Consider the following 24,985-nt stretch of genomic DNA (forward strand, 5'->3'; position numbering starts at 1 on the left):
TCTCTTAGCCTCTGCTTCTCTGGTGTATCTGCTGGTTGTCAGTGCTGTCAGTCTTTGCTTAGCTGTTTATGGTATGGGCATATCCTTGTACTTCTGCACCAGCCAGGATCTATCTTTGATCTTCCCACCACTGTTAAGTTGATCTACAGCTTACTAACTTCCTTCCATGCTGTCTTTATCTTGGAGTCCAGTTTTAGTCTCCATGGTGGGCATTGCTTCTCTTTGAGCCTGATCTTGTAGTCAAATAGCTGGAGGACCACTAATGCTGTGGCATATATGAGCCTGCTCATTTCTGTGATCGTGCAGGATGGGATTATGGAGAATGCTTGATTAACTGCAGCTAGTATGCTGTCTGGTGGTTGCTTTCCAGTGATATTCGGTAGTCTTGTCCACAGGTTATCGACTGCTAGTTTTTCTAGGATCATCTTGGGGTATGGATTCAGGTTGACAGTTCTCTGCAGATAAGAATGTGAATATGGGAATTTCTTTCTCCTCATGGTGTATGGTTGATTTTTTCTGTAGTCCATTTATTTCCGGTTTGACACTAGATTTCTCTTGAAGATTATCAAACATTGTGTAACCTGCCCTTTTGGTGTCAGGGTAGATGATGGTCTTTTAATCATCCATTTTATGTAGCCTCTCTCATTCGTTCTGCTGTTGTAGTAGCATTCAAGCAGGTCTAGGTTCTCTCTCCATGTCCAGAAATGATTTGTTCCAATAGCCCACTTGTCGTAATCTGCCCTGATTCCCTAGCATCTGACGCGGACCTTGTTAATCCGGGCAACGTCCGAGCCGGCATGACTCTCTTGGTTCATGTTGCTCTCATATTATTGAGGTGGGCATGGTAAATATCATTAGGTGTCTTGCCCAGAGACACTTACTGGTGTAGTGGTCGGACCGGGATTCAAATCTGTGGTACCCAGTTCAAAGTAAAAGGTGACATTACCATTGTTCTATCCATATATATATTTATGCCTGCAGGACCACAGGCTGCAGTGAAGAAGGGGCCCAGCATACATCATTTTCCTCCTCCAGCAGATTCTTTTCAATATTGTTGAACCTATGTTACCACTGGTTACCAAGGTACTGCTTTGACACAGCATGCATGCTGGCCTCCCAAAAGGAGAAGAGGACATTCTTCCTGCCTATGGGGGAAACTGGGATCTGTTGGTTGTCCTCTTCACTACACTGCTGCTGGCAGCCTGCACAATGCACCTGGGCCATCAGGGAGTGTAATGTCCCCATCCCTGGCCACAGGTAAAGGGAGGGGTAATAAAATAAAAATTGAATTAAAAAAAAAGTTTTTTGCCCACAACATCCAACCATATCACATATATAAATACATGCAAACACTCAGACCTCATCCATTACACACTGCATCCACTACATACAATGAATCCACTACACAAATACACACATTGCATACATTACACACTGCATCAACTATACACACATGAACTTCATCCACTAATCACACACGCTGCATGCACTACACACACTACATCCACTACACACAATTTCTATACACACACTGCATACACAACACACACTGATTTACTATACACATCCTCTCCATCAACGATACCCACACTGCATCCACTACACACACACACTATATAAACACACTCTGCATCCACTACACAAACACACTACATCCCCTATAAACTCACTGCATCCACTACACACACACACACACACAACCACTCTGCACCCACTTTACACACACTGTATCCACTCTACACACACACACTCTCTATCCTTGTGGGCGGACTCAGGGTGAGCCCCCTAGGCATATTTGCTGGTGGGCCCCTGGGCTCAAACCTTGAGCGGGGTGTAATTTCTGATGACAGTGGTCCCGGGTCTCTAAACACTATATAATTTAAAAAAAACAACAACACATTTTGCCTTCTGCTTCCATTCACAAGTTCATATTAAAAGAAATCTAGCCCTACTTACCTTTCTCTCTCTAACAAGTTTTTGTACCAAATAACCCAAAAGATGAGTGGCCATATATCCCTGTAGAGAGCAAAAAGCAGGGCGCAAGAGAATACGGAGAACGGGCAGTAGCTGAAATAGCCTGCCCTTCGGTGGGTCCCCACTCAGATCTCAAGCTGGTTTTATCTCACCTTGTGCCATTACAGAGAGAACATCTCTGACACATATCAGACTGGTCCCACCCACACGGGCAGTCCAGATCCGAAATGCCAGCAAGTTCCCTCTGCACGAGAGATACAGCAACCCCAGACGATCGTTTCAGCCTTGTTAGGCATCATCAGTAAGGCATAGCTGATATCTCACTAGGCACCGTGAGCAAGGGGTCCACATCTGGATTACCCTTTAAACTTGTGGAGAGCAAATAGCAGGGCGCAAGAGAATACTGAGAACAGGCAGCAGCTGAAATAGCCTGCCCTTCGGTGGGTCCCCGCTCAGATCTCAAGCTGGTTTTAGTTCATCTTGTGCCATTACAGAGAGAACACCTCTGAAACATATCAGACTGGTCCCACCCATATGGGCAGTCCAGATCCGAAATGCCAGCAAGTTTCCTTTGCATGAGAGATACAGCAATCCCAGACGATCGTTTCAGCCTTGTTAGGCATAATTGAGATGTTGTCCGTCCTCATCACTCTCTTGCAACTTGTTTTTTTGCCCTATATATATCAACTGGTGCTGATCTATGCTTAACATACCATCATTTACATTTCAGGTTCCTCTGGAAGGTATTATTATTTTGCTGCAGTTTCCCTTTTCCTCCAGCCTCCAGCGTATGTCTGTTGTTGCCCAAGTTTTAGGAAGTGAGGAAAAGTTTGTGTTTATGAAGGGAGCCCCAGAAATGGTTACTCAGTTTTGTTTACCGGATTCAGGTAATATATTTTATTCTTCTTTACTCTAAGACACAATGATTACACTAAAACAAATAAACAAGAAAAATGAATTATTTGCTTATAATTTGTGTATAATTATGTATTTTTTTACTCTATGGAAGTGTATTATAGAGCGTGTTAGCTTTTCTTTATGCAGGCTTAGAAGGTTCATATCTATACCAGACACAGAACCTTTACCACATGTCCTTTTCAAATGCTTCTTACTATTTTAAAATAATAATAAGAAGAAATTGTACATTTTCCCCAAACATTTCAACCATCAATAATGTATATACATTATAACATAGGTATATTAACATAGTGGGGAAAAAAATTCTTGTTGTAGAAAAAAACAGGGGATAAAAAAACTGGGGGGAAATATTAAATGAATAAATTTCACATCCACGTTATAACATAAAATAATTAGGTTAAACAAAAAATTATACATGAAGAAAAATTTAAATTATGTATGTATTATACACTTGTGTAAGTGTCATATAGTAAAGTAAAAACACGGTAAATAATGAGTCCAATATAGATGGTTAGATTATTTTCGGTCAGGTGGAAACATTATCAAGCTTGTACTTACACCTCATTGCTTTCTCCCATTCAGACCAGTCTTGTCTGAGGAGTACATTAGTAACTGATGGTATATGGAGAGCGAGTTCACAACACTTATTCTTGAATAATAACAATAAAACATCTTTGACAGAGGGACTGGTAGTAGATTTCCAATATCTTGCCAGTCTTCCAGTGTGAGTACCTCACCCAGATCACTCTCCCACTTTGTCAAGTACAACAGTTTCAAGCCTACTTCACCTGCAAAAAAGGTGTACCACATGGAGATGGTTCATTTCCGGCCAGGATCCGAGATGTAAACCTTTTCTAAATGTGACAATTCCAATTTTCTAGAACTCAGATCCTGGTTAGAAATCCCAAAATGTTGACAATAAAAGATTTACAAAAAAAAAAAGAAATCCCAAAACGATCATTAATTTTTTTGAGCCAAACTCTCATGTGCAAGGGCTTCAAAAGTGCTAAGTTTAAATTTACTCTAGAGTTGTTCAAATCTTATAAGAGTAGAGGATAAAAAATAAATGGTTAACACAATGAATGGAATGGGAGGACCAGTGTTCTACATCTAATTCAGGTATAACTCATTTTAGTACAGCTAGAGGAGTGGCTCAAGAACAGACAGCAGAAGGATGGATTTTCCGATACAGTATATTTCATGCTTTAATAGTAGTTTTGGTAGTGAGAAACATGTCCACCAACCTTGTCCGCTGAGACGGAAGCAACCATAAGATATCTTTAATTGAATAAGGTGAGAGTTTGCTAGCTTCCATCTCAAGCCAAAAAGGGCGGTCATGTTCTTGGTTTAATTTCAGCACCATCGCTGCATCAGTAGCATAATAATAATGAATAAAGTCCGGCAATCCCACACCCCCACTAACCCTGAGCTTTTGTGTTATGCTTTATCACATGTCCTCACATTACCTCCATGGATTACAAACAAGACTAATTTGTTTAATAATCCAATAACGTGTATAGCCACACTTCATCTAATCATCTGTGATTATTATTGTGATTAATCCACATTGTCACTTGGTTATACACTTTCATTTTTACAGTTCCTCACAACTTTTCAAGCCAATTGCAGGAGTATACACTTCAGGGTTTTCGAGTAATAGGTTTGGCATATAAAACATTGCATGAACAACAATGTAATGAAGATAAAGATAGCTACCCAAGGTAAGAATGTAATTGAGGCATTTGAATTCCATCTATAGTCAATATTTATGACCGTTGGCTATTACACCAATGCCATTATATAGTGTAGAGTGTCACTGGAGATAAAAGGAAAGCTCTACCAACTACCATAGTCATCACAGGTATAGGTTGACTTGTGGTATGCTGGTTCAAGGTAGAAATGTACAGGGCATTCAGTGCTGTCTCTGACGATACTATCAAGTTTATTAATTGTGAGTTGTGGTGAGTTAACAACCACAAAGATTTAAGTATTGTAGGGTATAAAATCATTTGAATTAAAAGTAATAAGATAAAGCATTTTAGAGCTGACCCTATAAGGGAACAGTCAATTAGCACAAATTAGCACATTAGTACAAAAAGGGATATAAGTGAAATCTGGGCAATGGTAAACAGTGATAAATAAATAAATAAAGTGCAAGGGTTCCTCAACCCTAGGCAGTCTTATGGGCAGGTTTACCCACAAATGATGAGTGGAAACAGTAACCAGATAAAGAGTGGAGTGGTATTAATCTTCGTGCGCTAAATACAGCTCAAAATATTACTATAGGGAAAGCTATATTTTTTTCAGGAATATAAAATAAAACACAATAAATCAGTCAAATCTTTTCTTCTAAGGGAGAAGGTCGAATGTGACCTTATATTTCTTGGTCTCCTGATACTGGAAAATCGATTGAAAGCAGAAACTACCCCAGCAATAAATGAGCTCAACAATGCCCTAATCAGGACCGTGATGATCACAGGTAAATTTGAATGAAATGCCTTTTGTTGGATAGATAAATGATAAATAGACAGACAGAAAGACAGACAGAAAGACGACAGATAGATCAGTAGTGGAACTACCACGGTCGCAGGGGTCGCAGCTGCAACCGGGCCCATCACCCAAGGGCACCTGCTCACCCGCCCGCTCGCCCTGTGGACCCCTGGGACCACGGGTCCTGCTGGCTTTGTAATGCGGCCCAGGCTCGCGCGGTGTGACCACTGGAGCCGCATTGAAGGGGCCCATCGGGTGGCCCATGCTGTTAGGGCCACCCGATGCTATGTATTTCCATGGGACCCGGTCAGCGTTTTAACAGCATGACTGGGCCCCCTTCTGATGGGGTCAGAGGCTGAGAGGAAGTCACTGCCCTAGTCACTTCCTCCCAGCAACAACCAGGAGCCATGTGGGAGGAAGGAGAGGAGGGAGTCAGAGTTGGAACTCTGACTCCCATTAGGCTGAGCCACTGAACCCCAAGGAAAGGTTTCTGTGTCTGTATTAATCTCTGTATGTGTGTGTATGTATGTCTGTCTGTGTGTCTGTCTGTCTGTCTGTGTGTGTATGCGTGTCTATATCTGTATGTGTGTATGTATGTGTATGTCTGTCTGTGTGTCTGTATGTATGTTTGCATGTGTGTCTGTCTGTGTGTGTTTCTGTATGTGTGTGTGCTTGTCTGTCTCTTTGTATGTATGCCTGTGTGTTTCTTTATGTGTGTGTGCCTGTCTCTCTGTTTGTATGTATGTCTGTGTGTCTGTATGTATGTGTGTGTGTCTGTCTGTGTGTCAGTATGCATGCATATGCCTGTCTGTGTCTGTATGTATGTGTGTGTGTGTGTGTATGTCTGTCTGTCGGTATGTATGTGTCCGTGTGTGTGTGTATGTATGTGTGTGTTTATATGTGTCTGTATGTATGTGTATGTGTGTTTCTCTGTATATGTGTGTGTGTCTATGTGTGTGTTTCTGTATATGTGTATCTGTTTGCAAGTGTGGGGGGAGGGGGGAACGTATAGGAGGGAGACGATAGATGTATGGGGGGAGGGTGGCGGGGGTAGATGTACAGGGGGTAATTTTCTCACCGGGACCGTGCTGTTTCTAGTTACACTTTTGAGATAGATAGATAGATAGATAGATAAATAGATGGATGATATATTTCATATATGTACATATGTATGTGTGATATAATAAACCCATGTTCTTTTTCTGAGCACTCACACACACAGCATGGACATATTTGCTATTGGGGTGTTTTCCTCTTGGTGTGCAGTAGCATTCTACTTGTACCTTATTCACTTCCTCATATGCTAAAAAAAAGTCTCTAATGGAATTAGTTCATAGTTAGTGCTCTAGATAATGTATTGTGCTGTAATATGATTGCATTTGCATTTCTTTGTAATCCATTTACTGGAATAGAATTTGGTCCCTGCCCTGCTCGTAAAACAATGTATTGTTCTGTATGGGAGGTGCCAAAATATGTTTAATGTGAGCTAGCATAGGTTCCTCATCAAATTTCTAAGCACAGTCATGTTGGAATGTCATTACCATTATCCTCACTAATGTGTTTCATTACATACATACATAAGATTTAAATTCAGACTAATAGAAATAGTCCTAATATTAAGATTTAATATTTATGGAAACATGTACAGCAACAATGATGGCTTATTCCTCACTTTTAATATAATTGTTTTTTCCCTACAGGAGATAATCTTCAGACAGCAATAACAGTTGCTAGAAATTCTGGCGTAGTACCAGGATGCACCATGGTTATTTTAATTGAAGCATCTGAACCTAATGAAAAATGTCCTGCATCTATTTCATGGAGCAAAATGGACTCCCATCGAAGTGAAATGCATGAAATGAGAGTAAGATGCAGCTCCTATCCTAGACACCTTGATCAATGTAAATTTTAGCAAAAATTGTGTGCAAGAGTCTATAGATAATTATATGAATTATTTTTTTTTCATATTGGAAACAATTCTGGGACTAAATGATTTTGCAGAGGCCTGTTTTGAGTGCCTTTGGGAATGTTCTTAATACACCACTGTAATTGCCTCTTAATGATAACTCTGACAGTGACAAAACTACAATACTTTTCACCGTTTCCCCTTAGCCTTGGGCCAATCCATTAAACATTGAATTGTTCACAATAGTGTTAGGGTTAGGATAAGTTAGGTTGGCTATATTTAGGGTTAATTAAGGTTATACAAAGTTATCAGGGTTAGTTTAGCTAGGGTTAGGGTTAACTCGTTTCAGACAGGTAGATTTAGCGGTAGATAGTGTTAGGTAAATTAGCTAGAGTTAGCTAGGATTAGGGTTAATTAGTTTTAGATATGTTTAGACAGTTTTAGATTGGGGTAAGGTTAGAAAGGCTTAGAAGGAGCTACACATATGTCACAAATGGATCACTTAGCTTCTGGGAAGCAAGCAAAGAGGCATGTCAAAATTAGGACATGTCTCTAGTATGATTTAGTTTAGCTGTTATTAATCAAGATGAATAATTTTTATCTATTTTTGGCTATTTTTATTTGGTTGAACCAGTTCTGATTATAATGTCATAAGTACAACAGTACAGAATCATTTTAATTTTTTTTCACATTTATTAATATGTATTCATACTTCACATTTTGTTATTTATACATATCTGTCCTCTAACAACATATACTATTTATCGGTGTACTTTAAGAAAAATTATTAAATTACATTAGAACAAACACATAGCAAAACAAAATACGTTTGTCTGAAAGACATGGATTCTAGACATGTGCAATTCATTTCGGTCCGAATAAAAATTCTACCGAATTTTGGGTAATTATAGCTGAATTGCCGAAGTACCGAAGTCCCGAAGTGCCGAAATTACAGAATTTCCGAAGTGTAGTAGTGCCGAAGTGTAGTAGTGCCGAAGTGCCAAATTGCTGAAGTGCCGAAGTTCCGAAGTTGCCGAAGTTCCGAGGTGTCAAAGTGCAGAAGATCCGAAGTTCTGAAGCACAGTATTGCCTAAGTACTAATATACTTACCCAGTGAAAGAAAATCCGTATACAATTTCAAATAAAAAGTATACAAGCATAGACAGGATTCAGCTGTAAGCGTTTGCAACACTTACAACAATCAAGTAACATACATTCATATAAAATGTAAGTTACTTAGCCAGTCATGTAATGACAGGAATGAATAAGTAGATAACTCCCTAATTCCCACAGTATTAGGGAGCTATCTACTAAAAGGCTGAAAGAGCTAAATTGGTCTTTCAGACAAATTTACTAATACTAAGTAAAGATTACTTAGTATTAGTAAATTATGCCCCTACTCGCTATACCTCGAGTAGGGGCATGTCTATTAAACCGTGAGCAGTGGCTGCTCACTGTAAAAAACAAAAAGGTCCCCACTCCTGAGCTCCCACCCGCGACGTGCAAGTGGGGGCTTTTAAACTAAAGGGGAACCTATTGCCCCCCCCCGAGCAACGGGTGGGGGCCCTAAAGTAAAAAAAGGGGGGAGGACCTATTGTCCTCCCCACCGGCACCCACCCCTGAGCGGTGGGTGGTGGCCCTAAATACAAATTGGGGGGGGACCTAATGTCCTTCCCCCTGGCCCCCACCACTGAGCGGTGGGTGGGGGCCCTAAACTAGAATAAAGGGGGACCTAATGTCCTCCCCCCTGGCCCCCACCCCTGAGCAGTGGGTGGGGGCCATAAACAAGAATAAGGGGGGACCTAATGTCCTCCCCTCTGGCCCCCACCCCTGAGCGGCGGGTGGGGGCCCTAAATACAAATTTAACCCCCCTCCCCCCAGGTGACTAGGGGTCCCCAAACCCCTAGTCACCCCCTCCCCCAAAAAATAAACTCCTACCTACCCCCCTCACTCTAAAAATAATGAGGGGGCCCTTTAACTAAATACCTCAGTGTGCCTGACTTTGCCTTGCTTTCTTGGTGTCCTCATTCTCTGCCTCCGCCTCTCATACAGCAGAGAAAGATGTGGGACAAGGGATAATAAATTCATGGGATCTGATAATATGATTTGGGCTGGAAAGTGATGATTATGGTATGAGATAATGTGTTTGGGATTATGAGATTATGGTATGGGTAATGTTGTTGGGGACTGGGGGTGAATAGGGCATTATGAGGATAGGGTGGAATATTTATGAGGCTGTGAGGGAAGAGGAGATTAAGGTGAGATGTTTATGGTATGAGGTGAGGTGAGGAGAGTCAGGAGTGAGTGGCATTATGGTGTAAGGATTAAAGGAATTCTCCAGTGCCAGGAAAACATATTAGTTTTCATGGCACTGCAGGACCCTCTAGTGCCCCTCTACCTCCCACCCCCCATTAAAACCCCTTCAGTGACTTACCGGAGTCCAGTGCCGATGTACCTACGCTCCTCCCTCGCCTACGTCAGCCGGTGTGGGAGACCTAATGCGCATGCGCGGCCATCGGTGGGCGAGACCTAATGCGCATGTGCAGCAATGGTCGCGCACGCTCATTACACCTTCCCATAGGAAAGCATTGAATAATGCTTTCAAAGCTTTCCTACGGGGATTTCGCCGACGCTGGAGGTCCTCACATAGCGTGAGGACGTCCATCGTCGTCTTAAACCACTTTTCATGTTCTATGAACAGTGAAGTCTCCTCCAGTGGCTGTCTAGTAGACAGCCACTAGAGGAGGGCTTAACCTTGCAATGTAAATATTGCAGTTTATGAATTACACTTGCAGGGTTAAGGATAGTGGGAGTTGGCACCCAGACCACTCCAATGGGCAGAAGTGGTCTGGGTGCCTGGAGAGTCCCTTTAAGAGACTAAGGACATGGAGTGAGATGATTGTTGTGAAGAGGTAATAGTATAGAGGAAAGAGCAGTGGAAGGAGTAAGGCAATGTGATCGGGCTGTATGAGAAGGGCGTTATGAGTCTGGGGCAAAGATCTTCACAGGTATTACAGTGATTGGAATATTATTACGTGTATTAAAGTGGCTGGGTAATGTGATAGTTGGTTGAGGGTTCTGTTGGAAAGAGGGTTAAATGGGAATTAGGTGGAAGGTGTCTTGATGGATGACTGGTTAGGTTAGGGGAAAATTTTCTTGTTAGTTGAGATGTATGTGGGGGATGAGGGTTATAAAAGGATTAAGAGAGTGAGTCATGTAATTATGAATATTAAGTCAGGAGTAATCAAGGGTTTAAAAGGCTGGGGTAATGTGACTTGATTAGACTTTGGGGCAGGGACCGATGTGGGCGGCATGAGGCAGGCAGGCAAAAAAGGATTATGGGGTCTCTTACTGCAACTTTTCATAAGGCCTTGCTGAACCTTGAGCTGACTCCTCTTAGCTATGCTTGTTGTAAATCGTGTGTTTAAGGTAGATTATTGCATCCAAAAGCAATATCACAAGTGTTGGTGACAAATTACTGACACTACTAACGCAGTGTACAATAGATTGCATTGCAAACAGCATATGTATAATAGTACACAGGGCCGGCCTTAGGCCTTTAGGTGCCCTGTGCAAAAAATCTTCACAGCGCCCCCCCCTTCCCCACTCCTCCCCCCCCTTCCCCACTCCTTCCCCCCCTCCATCCCCCTTCCCACACACCTGTCACACACACACACACACAGGCAGACAACCATACACACGCACACACACAAACACACGCAGGCAGTCACACACAGACAGCCACACACAAACACACACACACACCTTCATAGAATGTGACGGCAGATAAGAACCATTGGGCCCATCTAGTCTGCCCAGTCAGTCACACATAGGCAGTCACACACACACACACAGGCAGACAGCCACACACACACACACAGGCAGACATCCAAACACACAGAGACAGACAGACACCACACACAAACACACAGGCAGACAGCCAAACACACAGAGGCAGACAGACACACACACACACACACAGTCACACACACACACACAGGCAGACATTCACACACACAGACAGTCAAACACACAGACAGTGACACACACACACACACACAGACAGTCACACACACACACACACACACACAGTCACACAGACAGTCAAATACACAGACAGTCACACACACACACACAGACAGTCACACACACACACACAGAGAGTCAAACACACAGTCACACACACACAGGCAAACAGCCACACACACAGGCAGACAGTCACACACACACACATAGACAGTCAGGCAGACAGTCACACACACAGTCACGCACACAGACAGTCACACACACAGACAGTCACACACACACAGACAGTTACACACACAGGCAGACAGTCACACACACACACACACACACAGACAGTCTCACACACACACACACACACACACACACAGTCACACACACACAGGCAGACAGTCAAACACACAGACACACACACACACAAGCAGACAGTCACATAGTTACCTCTGTTAATTATGGAGGCAGACAGGCAGTGCAGCGCCTGGATTCTGGTTGTTGGGGGAAGCAGGGATTCCTTCCTGCTTCCCCTGCAGCAGTTTTCCGGCGCTTTTAGCTCCGCCCCCACCGCACGGTAAGCTCCGCCCCCCGCCACAATTTTTTTATTTTTTTTATTCCGCCGGCCATGTGTGAGCTGTGTCGGCCACAGGGCGCCCCCTGCTCCATGGCGCCTGTGCGGCCGCACAGCTCGCACACCCCTAAGGCCGGCCCTGATAGTACACAAAATAAATGTAAACATCAGCATTCATGGGCAATTATTTCATTATGATATTAACTACAGTGAAAAGAGTTCTATGAATTCTATGGCATCATGACAGTCTTGGCACATAATCAACCATAAAGGGATTAAAATAACCTGGATATTTTTATTAGAGTTAAACAAAGCACTAGAAGAATTCATGCCTGTTCCTATTTACTTGTATGTATAAAACCCTACTAAAGGGACAGTTTAACATGCAAATATTATCAATCTGACATATCTAAAGACAGGGTACTATTGATTTTTGTATATTGCCAAAGTAAAGGGACAGTTTAGGCACCATAACAACTTAATCTCAATTCATTTTTGTTATGGTGCATTAAGGTGTCAGGAGTCCCCCGAATGTACTCTTGCCTCAAGAGGGTTATGCTGTTCTCAAATGGTTTAACTCCAAAAGTGAGCATCCAGTGCCGATCTCAACTCTCCCAAGGTGGCATCCATGCTTCCTGAAACTGAAATTTCAAATGGTACATTCTGCCTGGTTGAAGTTGAGATCATGGCTGGAGTTTGGGGTTAAAATGTTCACGAACGGTTTAAGATCTTGAAGTAAGAGTGTGCTTGGGGGCCTTCTGTCACTATAACAACTTAATTTATATGAAGTTGTTATGGTGCCTGAAGTGTTCCTTTAATCTGGTTCTGAACATTATTTTTTACATTGCTTTTATTAGGACTTTGACAGTGAGAGATGTGAAGAATCAACAATGTATCACTTCGCAATGACAGGAAACACCTACCAAGTTATAGTGCAACACTTTTACAACCTACTTCCAAAGGTAGGTGTTTAAAGATTCTGTGCAGATAGATTTTAGAAAACCATAATATTGTAAAAGAATTTGTAATAACCCTTTCAGGGTTTTTTTTTTGTGAAATGAGAAATGCCAGAAATTCACACTAAATTCAGTTTGACTTATTGTCAATTCTCACGTTAGTAAATACCCTATCAGTGATAATATTTATTTAGATGACAAGAGCAATATTTTTGTTCTCCGATGTTTCTGTTCTCATAACATAATTTGCATTTCATAAGAATGTTATTAGTTATACACATATATTATTTTCTAATAAATATATTTTTTCTGTTCTGGCAGATATTGTTGAATGGTACAATCTTTGCAAGAATGTCTCCTGGACAGAAATCCAACCTTGTAGAAGAATTTCAAAATATGGAGTAAGTCAGAGTCTGTAAAGTACTGAATGTGGGGATGGACCATAATCCTATTTCTTTCTACAAAACAAAAATCCTCATTCAATTTAGATATTGTGACTCTTAAAGTAGAATTAAAAGCTAACTATTTTATTAAACTCAGTTGTTGGCAAAATAGGCATGTGCACCACATTTTATTGACATGTGAACCACGTGACATGTGAAACAGGCAAACCTGTTTATTAAATGTTTAGTTGATATATGCATGAAAAATATTTGGGAGAATATAAAATATATATATATATATATATATATATATATATATATATATATATATATATATAAGAAATTGCCTTTGAAATGGTCCCTTGATTCCTTGATTCCCTGCTAGTGGATCAGCTTTTTTTTATCAAGCAAACACAAAATTCATAATTATTTTTTTTTTAATATGAGTTCAATTTTACAGGGAGGAAAAATAAATCCTCATTGAGTTGGACACCCTTTTCCCATGACTAGGAATGCTATTTCCCAAATAAGTGACACTAAATGTTTTCATTTTTATTGTTAAATAATAATTCACAAACAACTATTTTTATTCTAGTTATTATGTGGCTATGTGCGGAGATGGAGCCAATGACTGCGGAGTAAGTAGATGATTAATTTAGAGCTACCAGTCTAGCATTTTATGGCTAATATGAATGTACATGAATATTATATCTCTGACTGTAATAATATTTTCCTGGTGATAAGTGTTTTTTTTCACAATAGGTATATTAATGATTGCAATTGAAGAATTATCTTTATTGCACAAAAGGAATTATTAATCCCTAACTGAGTAAATTATCTTTTTTTATAATATTTTGTGTTTTGGAGTAGCAAGTATTTATATATTTTATGAAATCTGTAATTAAACACCTAACACACATGATTAATTTGACCACAGTAACCATACATGTCAGAGATATTAATTAATGCATTTGTAGATCTATTATAGACATTAATTGCCCAAAGTCAAAAAGTGCATGTACTGACCACTGCATTTTGACATGTATTCTTTTTTTTTATGTTTATTTGCTTACAGGCTCTAAAAATGGCCCATTCTGGCATATCTCTCTCTGAACAGGAGGCATCTGTAGCTTCACCTTTCACTTCTCGTATTCCAAATATTCAGTGTGTTCCCCTTCTTATTAAGTAAGTATATGCTTACAAGATATGTATGCTGAGGTTTTTTTTAAATGTTTTTACTGTCTTTGTTTTCTTAGGGTGAAAATTCTCCCTGGCATAGAAAATACAATAAAAATATATAAATAAAATAAATTTCCCCCTAGTTGTTAAAGGAACACCATAGTGCCAGGAAAACATATTCATTTTCCTGGCACTATAGTGCCCTGAGGGTGCCCCCACCCTCAGGTTCCCACTTCCGTGGTGCTGAAGGAGGAGGAAGCAGTTAATCCCTTACCTTTTTTCCAGCGCCGGGCTCCCTCGGCACGGGTGCTCTCCTCCCTCTTCTTCCGTCATCGGCTGAATGCGCATGCGCGGCAAGAGCCGAGCGCGCATTCAGCCAGTCTCATAGGAAATCATTCTCAATGCTTTCCTATGGACGCTGGCGTCTTCTCACTGTGAAAGTCACAGTGAGAAGCGTGGAAGCGCCTCTAGCGGCTGTCAATGAGACAGCCACTAGAGGCTGGATTAACCCTAGTTTCTCTGAAACTGCTATGTGTACAGCAAAAAGGGTTAAACCTAGCTGGACCTGGCACCCAGATGTAACGAGTATATACCCCTACACGCAGGATCCAGCCTAACAGAAGACAGTACAGAGGAGAGATACGTCTACCGGACCTTAGAGTGGCCGGACTCGACGTAATAGGATAAGACAGAGTCAGGAACGATCCGAGGTCAAGGGCACAAAGAGACAGCGTAAACGAAAACTAGCCGGGGACTGGTACACAGGAATCAGCAAGCCGGCAAACAGTACAGAATAGGATAAAGCGAAAACGAAGTCAGAATACAAAGCCAAGGTCAAATACGGAGAAACACAACTGAACACAACAAGCACTAAAGGGAACTGTAGCAGAAACCACGATAGGGCAACGAACTAAGGGAAAAGGGTAAGTATAAGTAGCCTTCAAACTAATGTGATTGGCTCCTGTCACTTCCACTCCCCCAACAGGTAAGTGTATGGGGTGATTGGCATGACAGGAGCCAATGGGAGCCTTTTTGCAATTTAGGCTCCCACTGTCTCTTTAAGAGCGCGCCCGAGATTCGCGGCGCGCTCTTAGCTGCAGGCGGGACACGTGACCGCTTCTCGCGGTCACTGCCCGCCTTCCTGTCTGAACAGTCGGACGAGCCGCGCGCGGCTCGTGCAGCCGCAGGACCGCGCGCGGCTTGAAGAGAGGACCGCGTCCGGCCCCCGGATAAGGTAAGTACCGCTACACCAGACCACTTCATTAAGCTGAAGTGGTCTGTGTGCCTATAGTGGTCCTTTAATGATAGATGATAATAAAAACTTAATTTTATTTTTTCACATTGGTAAAATGCAGTAAAAGGGTAAGACATGTTTTATCTATTAAATTGAACTTGCCACATGCATCTTGTAAGGAAATTAGTTGAAACTTCTTAAAATTTAAATTATACTAACTCGTAGACTTGTGCACTGCAGAGAAATGTATTTGTTCCAAACCACATTGGCCAGAAAAAAATCCTGGAAAAAAATGAACAGCTAAAAACGCAGGAATTACATGCCTATAACTGTGCTGACATAATTGCTACATAAAAATATAAGAATAATCCAGTAATCTCCTGGGCTGTGAATCAGTTTTACTGCTAATCCTACTATCCTGAGCCATAATATTTATATTAGGGGTGGTTGTGGAGGCAGCAGTGGGGGAGGTGTCAGTAGTCCTCATTGCGGAGGAAGAGGTAATCAAACTTCCACAGGCCATGGCACTACTGCTGATAGTGGTCTGGGAAACACAACTCCTTCCCCTACCGTTCCTCAATTAAAATGCAACAATGATGATGGTGAGTTTGTTTTTCTTATTATAATAAATGTGAGACATGAACAATTGAGTATTGTGTAGATAACACAACTTTATTATGAAAAAATAGTTTTTTGTGTTGCAAAATGGGTTGTTGCTCGGTGGATTTACTACTGTGATGTTATTGTGTTTGTCTTTGAGAAACACTATACTGCATACAGCACACAGTCACTACACATTGCTCACACATTTTAACAGCACACACTGAACTGATCATACTAAAAAAAATAAAAAAAGATTTTCTTTCTATAAGCACTTAACAAAAAACCTGTCAAAGTGTAAATTGGTGATTCCAAGTTGGTGTTAAGTGGCAGTGGCTAGATTAGGACGCTACACTAACCGTAACTATCAGTCTCATTTTGGAATGAATGAAGCAAACTATCTATGTGGCACAGCTAGGGTGATGAGATCTCTCATCTTTCTTCTTCCCCTTACAGTACTTCCCCTAACCTCACTCCCTCTGCTGTTCTATGGTCATTCACACCCACTACAGCGGAAGAGGTTTCTGCTCTGCTCCAGTCCTTCCACCCCACCAAATGCTCCCTAGATCCAATTCCCTCGCATCTCATCCATACTCTGTCTTCTTCTCTTTCTCTACCTCTCACTAAAAATCGCAATCTCTCTCTCTCCTCTGGCATATTTCCATCGCCCTTCAAACATGCAACTATAACCCCAATTCTAAATAAGCCCAACCTTGACCCTAATTCCCCATCCAACTATCTCGCTACTGCCTTTTGCATCCAAGATCCTTGAAAGAGTTGTGTATGCGAGACTGACAGACTTCCTCGAGTCCAACTCTCTGCTAGACCTGCTTCAGACTTGTTTCGTGCTAAACACTCTGTGGAAATGGCACTGACCAAAGTATCCAATGATCTACTCGCTGCAAAATCTAGTGGGCACTTTTTTTTTCCTAATTCTCCTTGACCTTTCTGTGGCTTTTGACACTGTTGATCATCAACAGCTTCTTCTCATCCTCCGCAATATCGGTCTACAAGATATTGCTTTCTCATGGTACTCCTCCTACCTCTCCCTGCACTCTTTCAGTGTTTCTTTCTCTGGCTCTACTTCTTCTCCTCAACTCTTCTCTGTTGGTGTCCCCCAAGGTTCAGTCCTTGGTCCCCTAATGTTCTCCATCTATATTATCTCCCTTGGTAAACTCATTAGCTCCTTTGGCTTCCAATATCATTTCTATGCGGATGACATGCAAATCTATCTGTCCTATCCTGATCTCTCCCCGTCCCTCTTGACTAATGTCTCTGACTGCCTCTCTTCTATTTCTAACTGGATGGCTGCCCACTTCCTTAAACTCAACTTGACCAAAACTGAAATTCTGGTCTTTCCTCCCTCAAGTGTTGTTACTCCTGTGTTTGTCTCCCTCCAAGTCAACGGTGCTACCATCAGCTCCATCATGCACACTTGCTGCCTAGGTGTTCTCTTTGACTCCGACCTCTCCTTTACGCCTCATGTTCAGTCTATCGCCAAATCATTCCATCTCAAAAACATTGCGCACATCCGGCCCTACTTAACGCCAGATGCGACTAAGGTGCTGGTCCATTCCACTGTCATTTCTCGCCTTGACTACTGTAATCCGCTTCTCAGTGGTCTTATGTGCTCCCAACTTGCGCCGTTACAGTCCATAATGAATGTGGCATTGAGGCTCATCTTCCTGTCCGCCCCGCACCTCCCATGCCTCACCCTTCTGTGAGTCCCTACATTGGCTTCCTGTAAGATATAGGGCTCAATTTAAAATTCTGGGTCTTGCTTTCAAATCTCTACATAATGCTACTCCCACGACGGGAGGTGACCCTCTAACACAAATCACGGCCGAACTGGCAACCATTTCTGCAAATATGCTCTCAAAGAGCGATAAGACTGCCCTGGTGGCGGAGCTGAGGACGGCGATACGAGAGGAGATACAGGAGGTACGCAGGGACCTTACTGCGCTGGAGGAAAGAGTCACAGAGCTGGAAGGGGAGAACCTCAGGGCCATACAACACTCCCAATCTGCTGACCATGCCACAGCAAGGCAAGGCTCAGTGCTACTCGAGCTCCGCAGGCAGGTGGAGGACCTGGAGAACAGGGGGCGACGTAATAACATCAGAATTAGAGGCCTGCCAGAAGTTGAACAAGAAAACTTAAGTACAGCCCTCACGCAGTTATTTACCCACATCCTGGGCGAAGATGCCCCAGAAGATTTCCAGATAGAACGCGCCCACAGGGCCCTGCGTCCCCCCAGGAGAGACGGCCTACCGCGAGATGTGATCTGCTGCCTCCTGTCCTTTCAACTCAAGGACGCCATCATGAAAGCGGCGCGCCCTCAGACTATCACCTTCCATGAGGCCGCTATCTCGCTCTACCAGGACCTGTCCACCCTCATCTTGGACGCAAGAAGAGCACTGAGGCCTCTCACGCACGTCCTCCAAGAAATACGCATACCCTATAAATGGGGCTTTCCCTTCAGCCTCCAGGCCAAACGGGGGAACACGTGGTGCTCACTGAGGTGGCCCAACGACGTACCCAGCTTCCTGAGGACAATGGATCTGCCACCTGTTAACATACGCAACTGGATCTTGGATCAGCCTCCGCCACGTCCGGACCACCCTGAAGTGCCCGAACCACTTCGCAACCAAACACGAAGGGACACACAGCCTACACACTGGGGAGGCCCCGACGGACCCGAAGAATAGTTTGATCCACTCAGTCTCCGGCCCCGGCGCTTCCCTGCCCTCCTGCATAGACCTTGCCTGCTGAAGTTACCCCATGACTTCCACGACGACAGCTAAGTACTCACACTTGTATCCACAGGGGGAACGTCACTTTCACCTTCACTACAAGGGTTTTGGGGCCCGGGGCCTATAGTTAGGGACACCACGGGTGACCGTGGGGGGCTGTGCTTTATACCTTCTGGATGTCTCTTGGGCGGGGTACGGGTGCGGGACCCATCAACTATCCCCCGGGCCGACCAAGCAGCGGAATCTATCATTCCTGGGATGGAGGGGTGAGACGCCCCGGTTTTGCCTCCCACACCCGCAGTGCCGATGACCGGGACCCTACCCATGGTCCAATCTAAAAATAACTGATCCGCTTTGGTGTCTCGCTGACCCACCCACCAGTTAACACTGCACCTCAGGCTGACCCACCAACTGGTACCGGGAGAACAAACACCAATCCCTGGCTGGGTGGCGGGGGGGATGGGAGACATGGGGGTTATTTGCTTGGTATGGAGTGTCGCATGATACGTGAAAAGTGGTCTGTTCTGTTAGGTACAAGCTAACCTGCTATCTGTTAACCATATTGTTTATGTGTCTTAGCTTAATCAGCCGCCATGTTTGCCACGCTACCGCAACAATCTAGCTCCCAGATACCGGTAGCCCCCCACGCTTGAAGCGGGACACCCCGCATTATTCCTTAGCCGGGATGGGGGAGGGAGGGGGGTCCTGAGGGAGGTCTGAGCTAGAGTATTGCATGATGCATGAAATGTTACCAGTTATGTTATGTACCAGCAAACCTGCTCACAGACACCCATATTGTATTTATCCCTATATCAGTCCAAACGCTACGTTTGCCATGCTACCGTTGTATTTTTGTCCCCGGGGCCCTGCGGACCTCCTTACTAGAGTCAGGACGGCCCACATCGTCCCGGGATGGGGTAGTGGGGGGGCTGAGGGACCCGGAGGTGGTTAAACTTAGCTAGAATATTGCAGGAACTGTACAACTCTACCAGATATGTAATGTGTATTCAAACTCACTCTCTTTTATCTGTATGTTATGCATCCTCTAAACTTATCCAGCTGACACGTTCGCCAGGTTAACGCAGCTGTACTAGCACTGAATACTTCGACTTTGACCCCCCTCCCCCCTCCCCACCTCCCGCTGCCACCCCAGACGGCCCGGTGACAGCCCATGATTCAGGCAGTGAGACCATTTACTACGCCTTGCCCTCCACACCACACCCGAGACGCCCCTGTCATTGCTACCCCCCTAGAGACATGACAGACGACGTTGTACCCCCCCGGCCCCCGTTGCCTTGCTGCCCCGACCAGCGGCCCGCCGCCAGCTATTCTAAAATTGACAGCCTACGATCAGACGCCCCAGAGGATCCCTACTAGTTCCGCCAAGACCAAATGCCCTACCCGCCCGCATAGCAATACCTCAAAGACCCTTGGTGGATGTACCAGTCAACCCGAGACGTGGGCTGAGGGACTGCGGTCCCCGGTCTACTCCGACAGACCACACCCGCCTGACTTCCGAGATCCCCTGGCGGGTGTGGTCTGTCGGAGTAGACCGGGGACTCTTGTATATTAGGTCACCCTTACACGATCTAGGGCTACGGTTGCCTATACTCCTTGGCCCCTCATCAGGCGACCACCCTAACCTACCTAACTCCCCCCACCCAACCTTTCCTTACTAACCTCCGCATCCCCCATCCCCCCCCACCTTACCCCCGGTGCCCCGCTCCCTCCACACGTACAGTGCCACTGCACAGCCATGGCGTCGGGCTTCCGACCCTCGCCTCTACTCCTAAGGACACATAACGTCTGCGGCCTTAACTCCCCCGATAAGAGGCGGCACCTGCTACGCACACTCTGGTCACAAAAGGCCTCAGTAGCATTCCTCCAGGAAACGCATCTAAAAGGGTATGACGCCCCACAGATCAAAGACAGGCGATATCCCTTAGGGTACTACGCCAACCACCCCGATGCTAAACGTGCAGGGGTTGCCATCCCCTTCTCCCACAGCACCCCATTTCTTAGCTCAGCCGCACAAGCTGACCCCATGGGCAGGTTTCTGTTTGTTAAAGGCACGATAGCTGAACACAAGTACACGTTCGCCACAATATACTGCCCCAATAAAGGACAGCACCGATTCCTAGCAAAAGCCCTCGCGAAGTTAGAGAGATTCCGGGAAGGAACCTTGATCTTAGCTGGTGACCTTAATATCCCCCTGGACCCCTGGATGGACTCATCCGTGGGCACCAGCACCATCCCCCCACACTGTATCCGACAGGCCAAACAAGCCCTGTCCAGATCGGGTCTGGTAGACTGCTGGAGGGTGGCACATCCTGATGATAAAGATTACACATGCTACTCCGCAGCACACAATAGGTATAGTAGGATAGACTATATCTTCCTAGCCCAAGAATACCTTCCCTTCCTTATGGCTTCCTCAATAGGGATCCAGCACGACTCGGATCACGCACCGGTCCAAGCCACACTTAAATCTCCGCTTTTCAAACCCAGTGAACGCCACTGGAGACTTAATGAAAACATACTGACGGACAACAATATCTCCACACAAATAGCCCAAACACTGACCCAATACTTTGAAGAAAATGTCAGGCCAGATACTGCTCCCCTCACAATATGGGAGGCGCATAAATGCGTGATACGGGGACACCTGATCAAACTTTGCACCCAGCGGAAAAAGGAACACATAGCCAAAACTCTGGAATTGACACATGAGATAGCCACCCTAGAGACACAACATAAAAGAGACCAGACGGACGATACCTACCGTCACCTCATAGACACACGTAGACAGCTCAGGGACCTGCTATCCCAGAATTTACTCCAAACTATACGCAAGTCCAACAGACACTTTTATGAGTTCTCTGACAAATGCGGTAGGACACTAGCCCGTACCCTGAAGCAGAGACAGAGGCAACATCACATCCACCAGATCAGGGGGAAGGGTGGGACACTGAAAAGGACACCGACGGATATTTTACAGGCCTTTAGGCTCTTCTATGAGGAGCTATATAACTTAGACACCGCCGCGCGATGATCAGACGGACCCCAACACCGACGTAACATAGACGCTTTCCTCTCAGAACACATAGGCCGAACGCTCCCAGAAGATCTTGCCAAGGAACTAGAACAACCACTTACTGAGGAAGAACTCGCCACCACACTCAAAAGTTCTAAGTCCAATAAGGCACCGGGCCCCGACGGTTTACCAGTCTCATACTTGCGCAGGTTCAAAGACGTACTGCTCCCACATCTATTACAGGGTCTTAACTCCCTGTTGGAAGAGGGTCGGTCCCCGACGGACTCCCTACGTGCCACGGTCACGGTCATACCAAAGGAGGGGAAGGACCCCACTGACTGCGGGAGCTACAGGCCGATCTCGCTCCTCAATGCTGACCTCAAGCTCTTCGCCAAAACCATAGCCATGAGACTCTCCCGCGTCCTCCCCACTCTGATCCACCCGGACCAGGTAGGGTTCATCCAGGGACGTGAGGCTCGGGACAACACCATCCGAGCCCTACACATGGTCCACTCTGCCCGGTCGACAAATAGAAGCCTAGTCCTGGTCTCCACAGACGCGGAAAAAGCCTTCGACCGGGTAGACTGGCAGTACCTCGAAGCCACCCTCTGTCACATGCAGTTTGGTCCCCATATTCGCTCATGGATCCTCGCCCTATATACTAACCCGACAGCCCGCATTCGGATTAACGGCGGTCTCTCTGCTCCCTTTGCCATTCGGAACGGAACCAGACAGGGCTGCCCCCTGTCCCCCCTCCTGTTTGCCCTCACTCTAGAACCTTTTCTGGAGGCGGTCAGACGAGATGGGGGAATCACCGGGTATAGGCTCCACCACACAGTACATAAAGTGGCTGCTTACGCCGACGACATGTTATTTTTCCTAGACAACCCCGCGATCTCCTTCCCCAATCTCCTTCGAGCCTTCAGGATCTTTGGTGAGATCTCCAACCTTAAGCTGAACCTAAGCAAATCGGAAGCCTTGCCGATCTCACTCACAGCCAAGAGAGTCACACATTTAAAATCCCAGTTCCGCTTTTCCTGGTGCGCCGCCAAACTCAAATATCTCGGCATCTGGTTGCCCAGTGATCTAACACACCTGTTCCGGCTAAACTTCCTCACCATACTCTCGGTCTTGCAGGCGGACCTACATCGTTGGAAGGGCCTCTACGTCTCTTGGTTCGGTCGAATTAATGCCGTGAAGATGAATGTGCTACCGCGCCTTCTATATCTGTTTCAAGCGATCCCCATAACTATACCCAGGTCATTTTTCCAAACACTAGACACGGCAATCAGGCAGTTTGTTTGGAACGGTAAAGCAAGCAGAATAAGTAGGAAGCTCCTAGAGCGTCCTAAAAGTAGGGGGGGGGGGGCGCGGGTCTCCCATCCCTCCGGGGATACTACCACGCAGCACACTTACTCAGGGTGATAGATTGGCATGCTCGTCCCACGGCCAAACTGTGTGTTCCCATAGAGCAGGCACAGGCGGGGGTACGCTCCCCTCCCGTCTATGGCTCAGTTCCCTCACTCTAGCAACGCTGCGAACAGGTAATCCTCTGACCGATGCTACGCTACGGATCTGGTGCAAGTTACGGTTCACACACCAACTCACCACCACTGACGGCCCCCTTACACCCATTACACATAACCCAAGGGTGGGAGGGGGACTAACGCCCTCAGATTTACGCGCACTTACGGACACCGACTAGATTAGCTTCCGACAGCTACTGCGGGGAAACCAACTCAGACCCCTCACAGACATTATGGGGGACAAGACGCCCACTGGCGTAGATCACTTCCACTACGCTCAAATACGAGCTTATTATGCGACCTTCCCAAACAAACAATGCCTGAACAGACCACCCACGCAGTTTGAATCCCTTTGCATAGCCCGAACCCACCCGGAAAGAGGAGTCTCGCTGCTATACGCGACCCTTCTAAGCAGTGAACACCAGTCCCACCCGAGATACATAACAAGATGGGAAAAAGAAACAGGGACCACGCTCACAGAACAGGAATGGGACAAGATCTTTATATTGTCTCACAAATGCTCCATCAGCTCCAAACTCCAAGAGACAAGCTTTAAGATCCTCACACACTGGTACAGGACCCCAGACATCCTACACCGTATAGACTCAGGAATACCAAACGAGTGCTGGCGATGCGGGGCCCCAGAGGGCTCATTCATCCACATCTGGTGGAGCTGCCCTGGCATCGCGCCCTTCTGGACAGCGATCAGGGAGTCCATCTGTCTCATAACGGACATCACCCTCCCACTCCACCCCCTCACTATGCTCCTACACCACACAGACATGTCCATCTCCACATACAAAAAATCCCTACTTAAACACCTGATATCCACAGCAGTAGCGATAGTCCCAACTAGATGGAAACAAAAGGATGCACCTACCCTCCGGCAGTGGCTGGACAAGGTGGGAGAGATACAGCACATGGAATCACTCACGGCAGCGCTCCATGGGAGGCTAGAGAAATGTGACCGCACCTGGACGCCATGGCTGTGGTACCTCATGATGGACGGAGCCGGGAGCCGAGGGCCCTCTCTCCCCCCCCCGCCTCCCTCTCCCCCTCCTCCCCTACCCTGTCCCTCAACTGATCAAAGGGTCAGAGTCACTGCCGACTGAGTACTGACTAGCCCCAACCCACTGACACCCGCACCCTCAAGACAGTCCCAGTGTTTACCCCCACACATGCCCTTACTTACCCCGAACCCATCACCTACGACCGCACACTCCTACTGACCAGGGACAACCTGGCACTAAGACTAGAAACGCCGACTATACACTGAACCGAATCCCGAGACCTACGCACACAGTCCCTGGCGTAATACCTACACCTTGACGCGACCTGTAGCACGACAAATGAGCACTAACGCCCGGACCTACTAAAGTAGAGCTCCCAAGCACACTACCCCTTGGCAGCAGACTTGCTACATCCTTGCAACATGACCGGTCTACA

General features: G+C 45.3%; 1 protein-coding gene across 1 annotated transcript in view; it reads left to right on the forward strand.

The window, feature by feature from the left end:
* Positions 1-24,985, forward strand: part of LOC134586213 (probable cation-transporting ATPase 13A4) — a 130,514-nt gene that overhangs the window by 92,607 nt on the left and 12,922 nt on the right. Inside the window, exons 19-26 of the mRNA XM_063441709.1 lie at positions 2,705-2,861; positions 4,493-4,613; positions 5,247-5,371; positions 7,083-7,246; positions 12,734-12,838; positions 13,154-13,233; positions 13,811-13,853; positions 14,291-14,400. Of these exons, the coding sequence (XP_063297779.1) occupies positions 2,705-2,861; positions 4,493-4,613; positions 5,247-5,371; positions 7,083-7,246; positions 12,734-12,838; positions 13,154-13,233; positions 13,811-13,853; positions 14,291-14,400 (905 nt within the window). The remainder of the gene's footprint in view (positions 1-2,704; positions 2,862-4,492; positions 4,614-5,246; positions 5,372-7,082; positions 7,247-12,733; positions 12,839-13,153; positions 13,234-13,810; positions 13,854-14,290; positions 14,401-24,985) is intronic.

The sequence above is a fragment of the Pelobates fuscus genome, chromosome 2 (assembly GCF_036172605.1).
Source record: "Pelobates fuscus isolate aPelFus1 chromosome 2, aPelFus1.pri, whole genome shotgun sequence".
Taxonomy (NCBI): domain Eukaryota; kingdom Metazoa; phylum Chordata; class Amphibia; order Anura; family Pelobatidae; genus Pelobates; species Pelobates fuscus.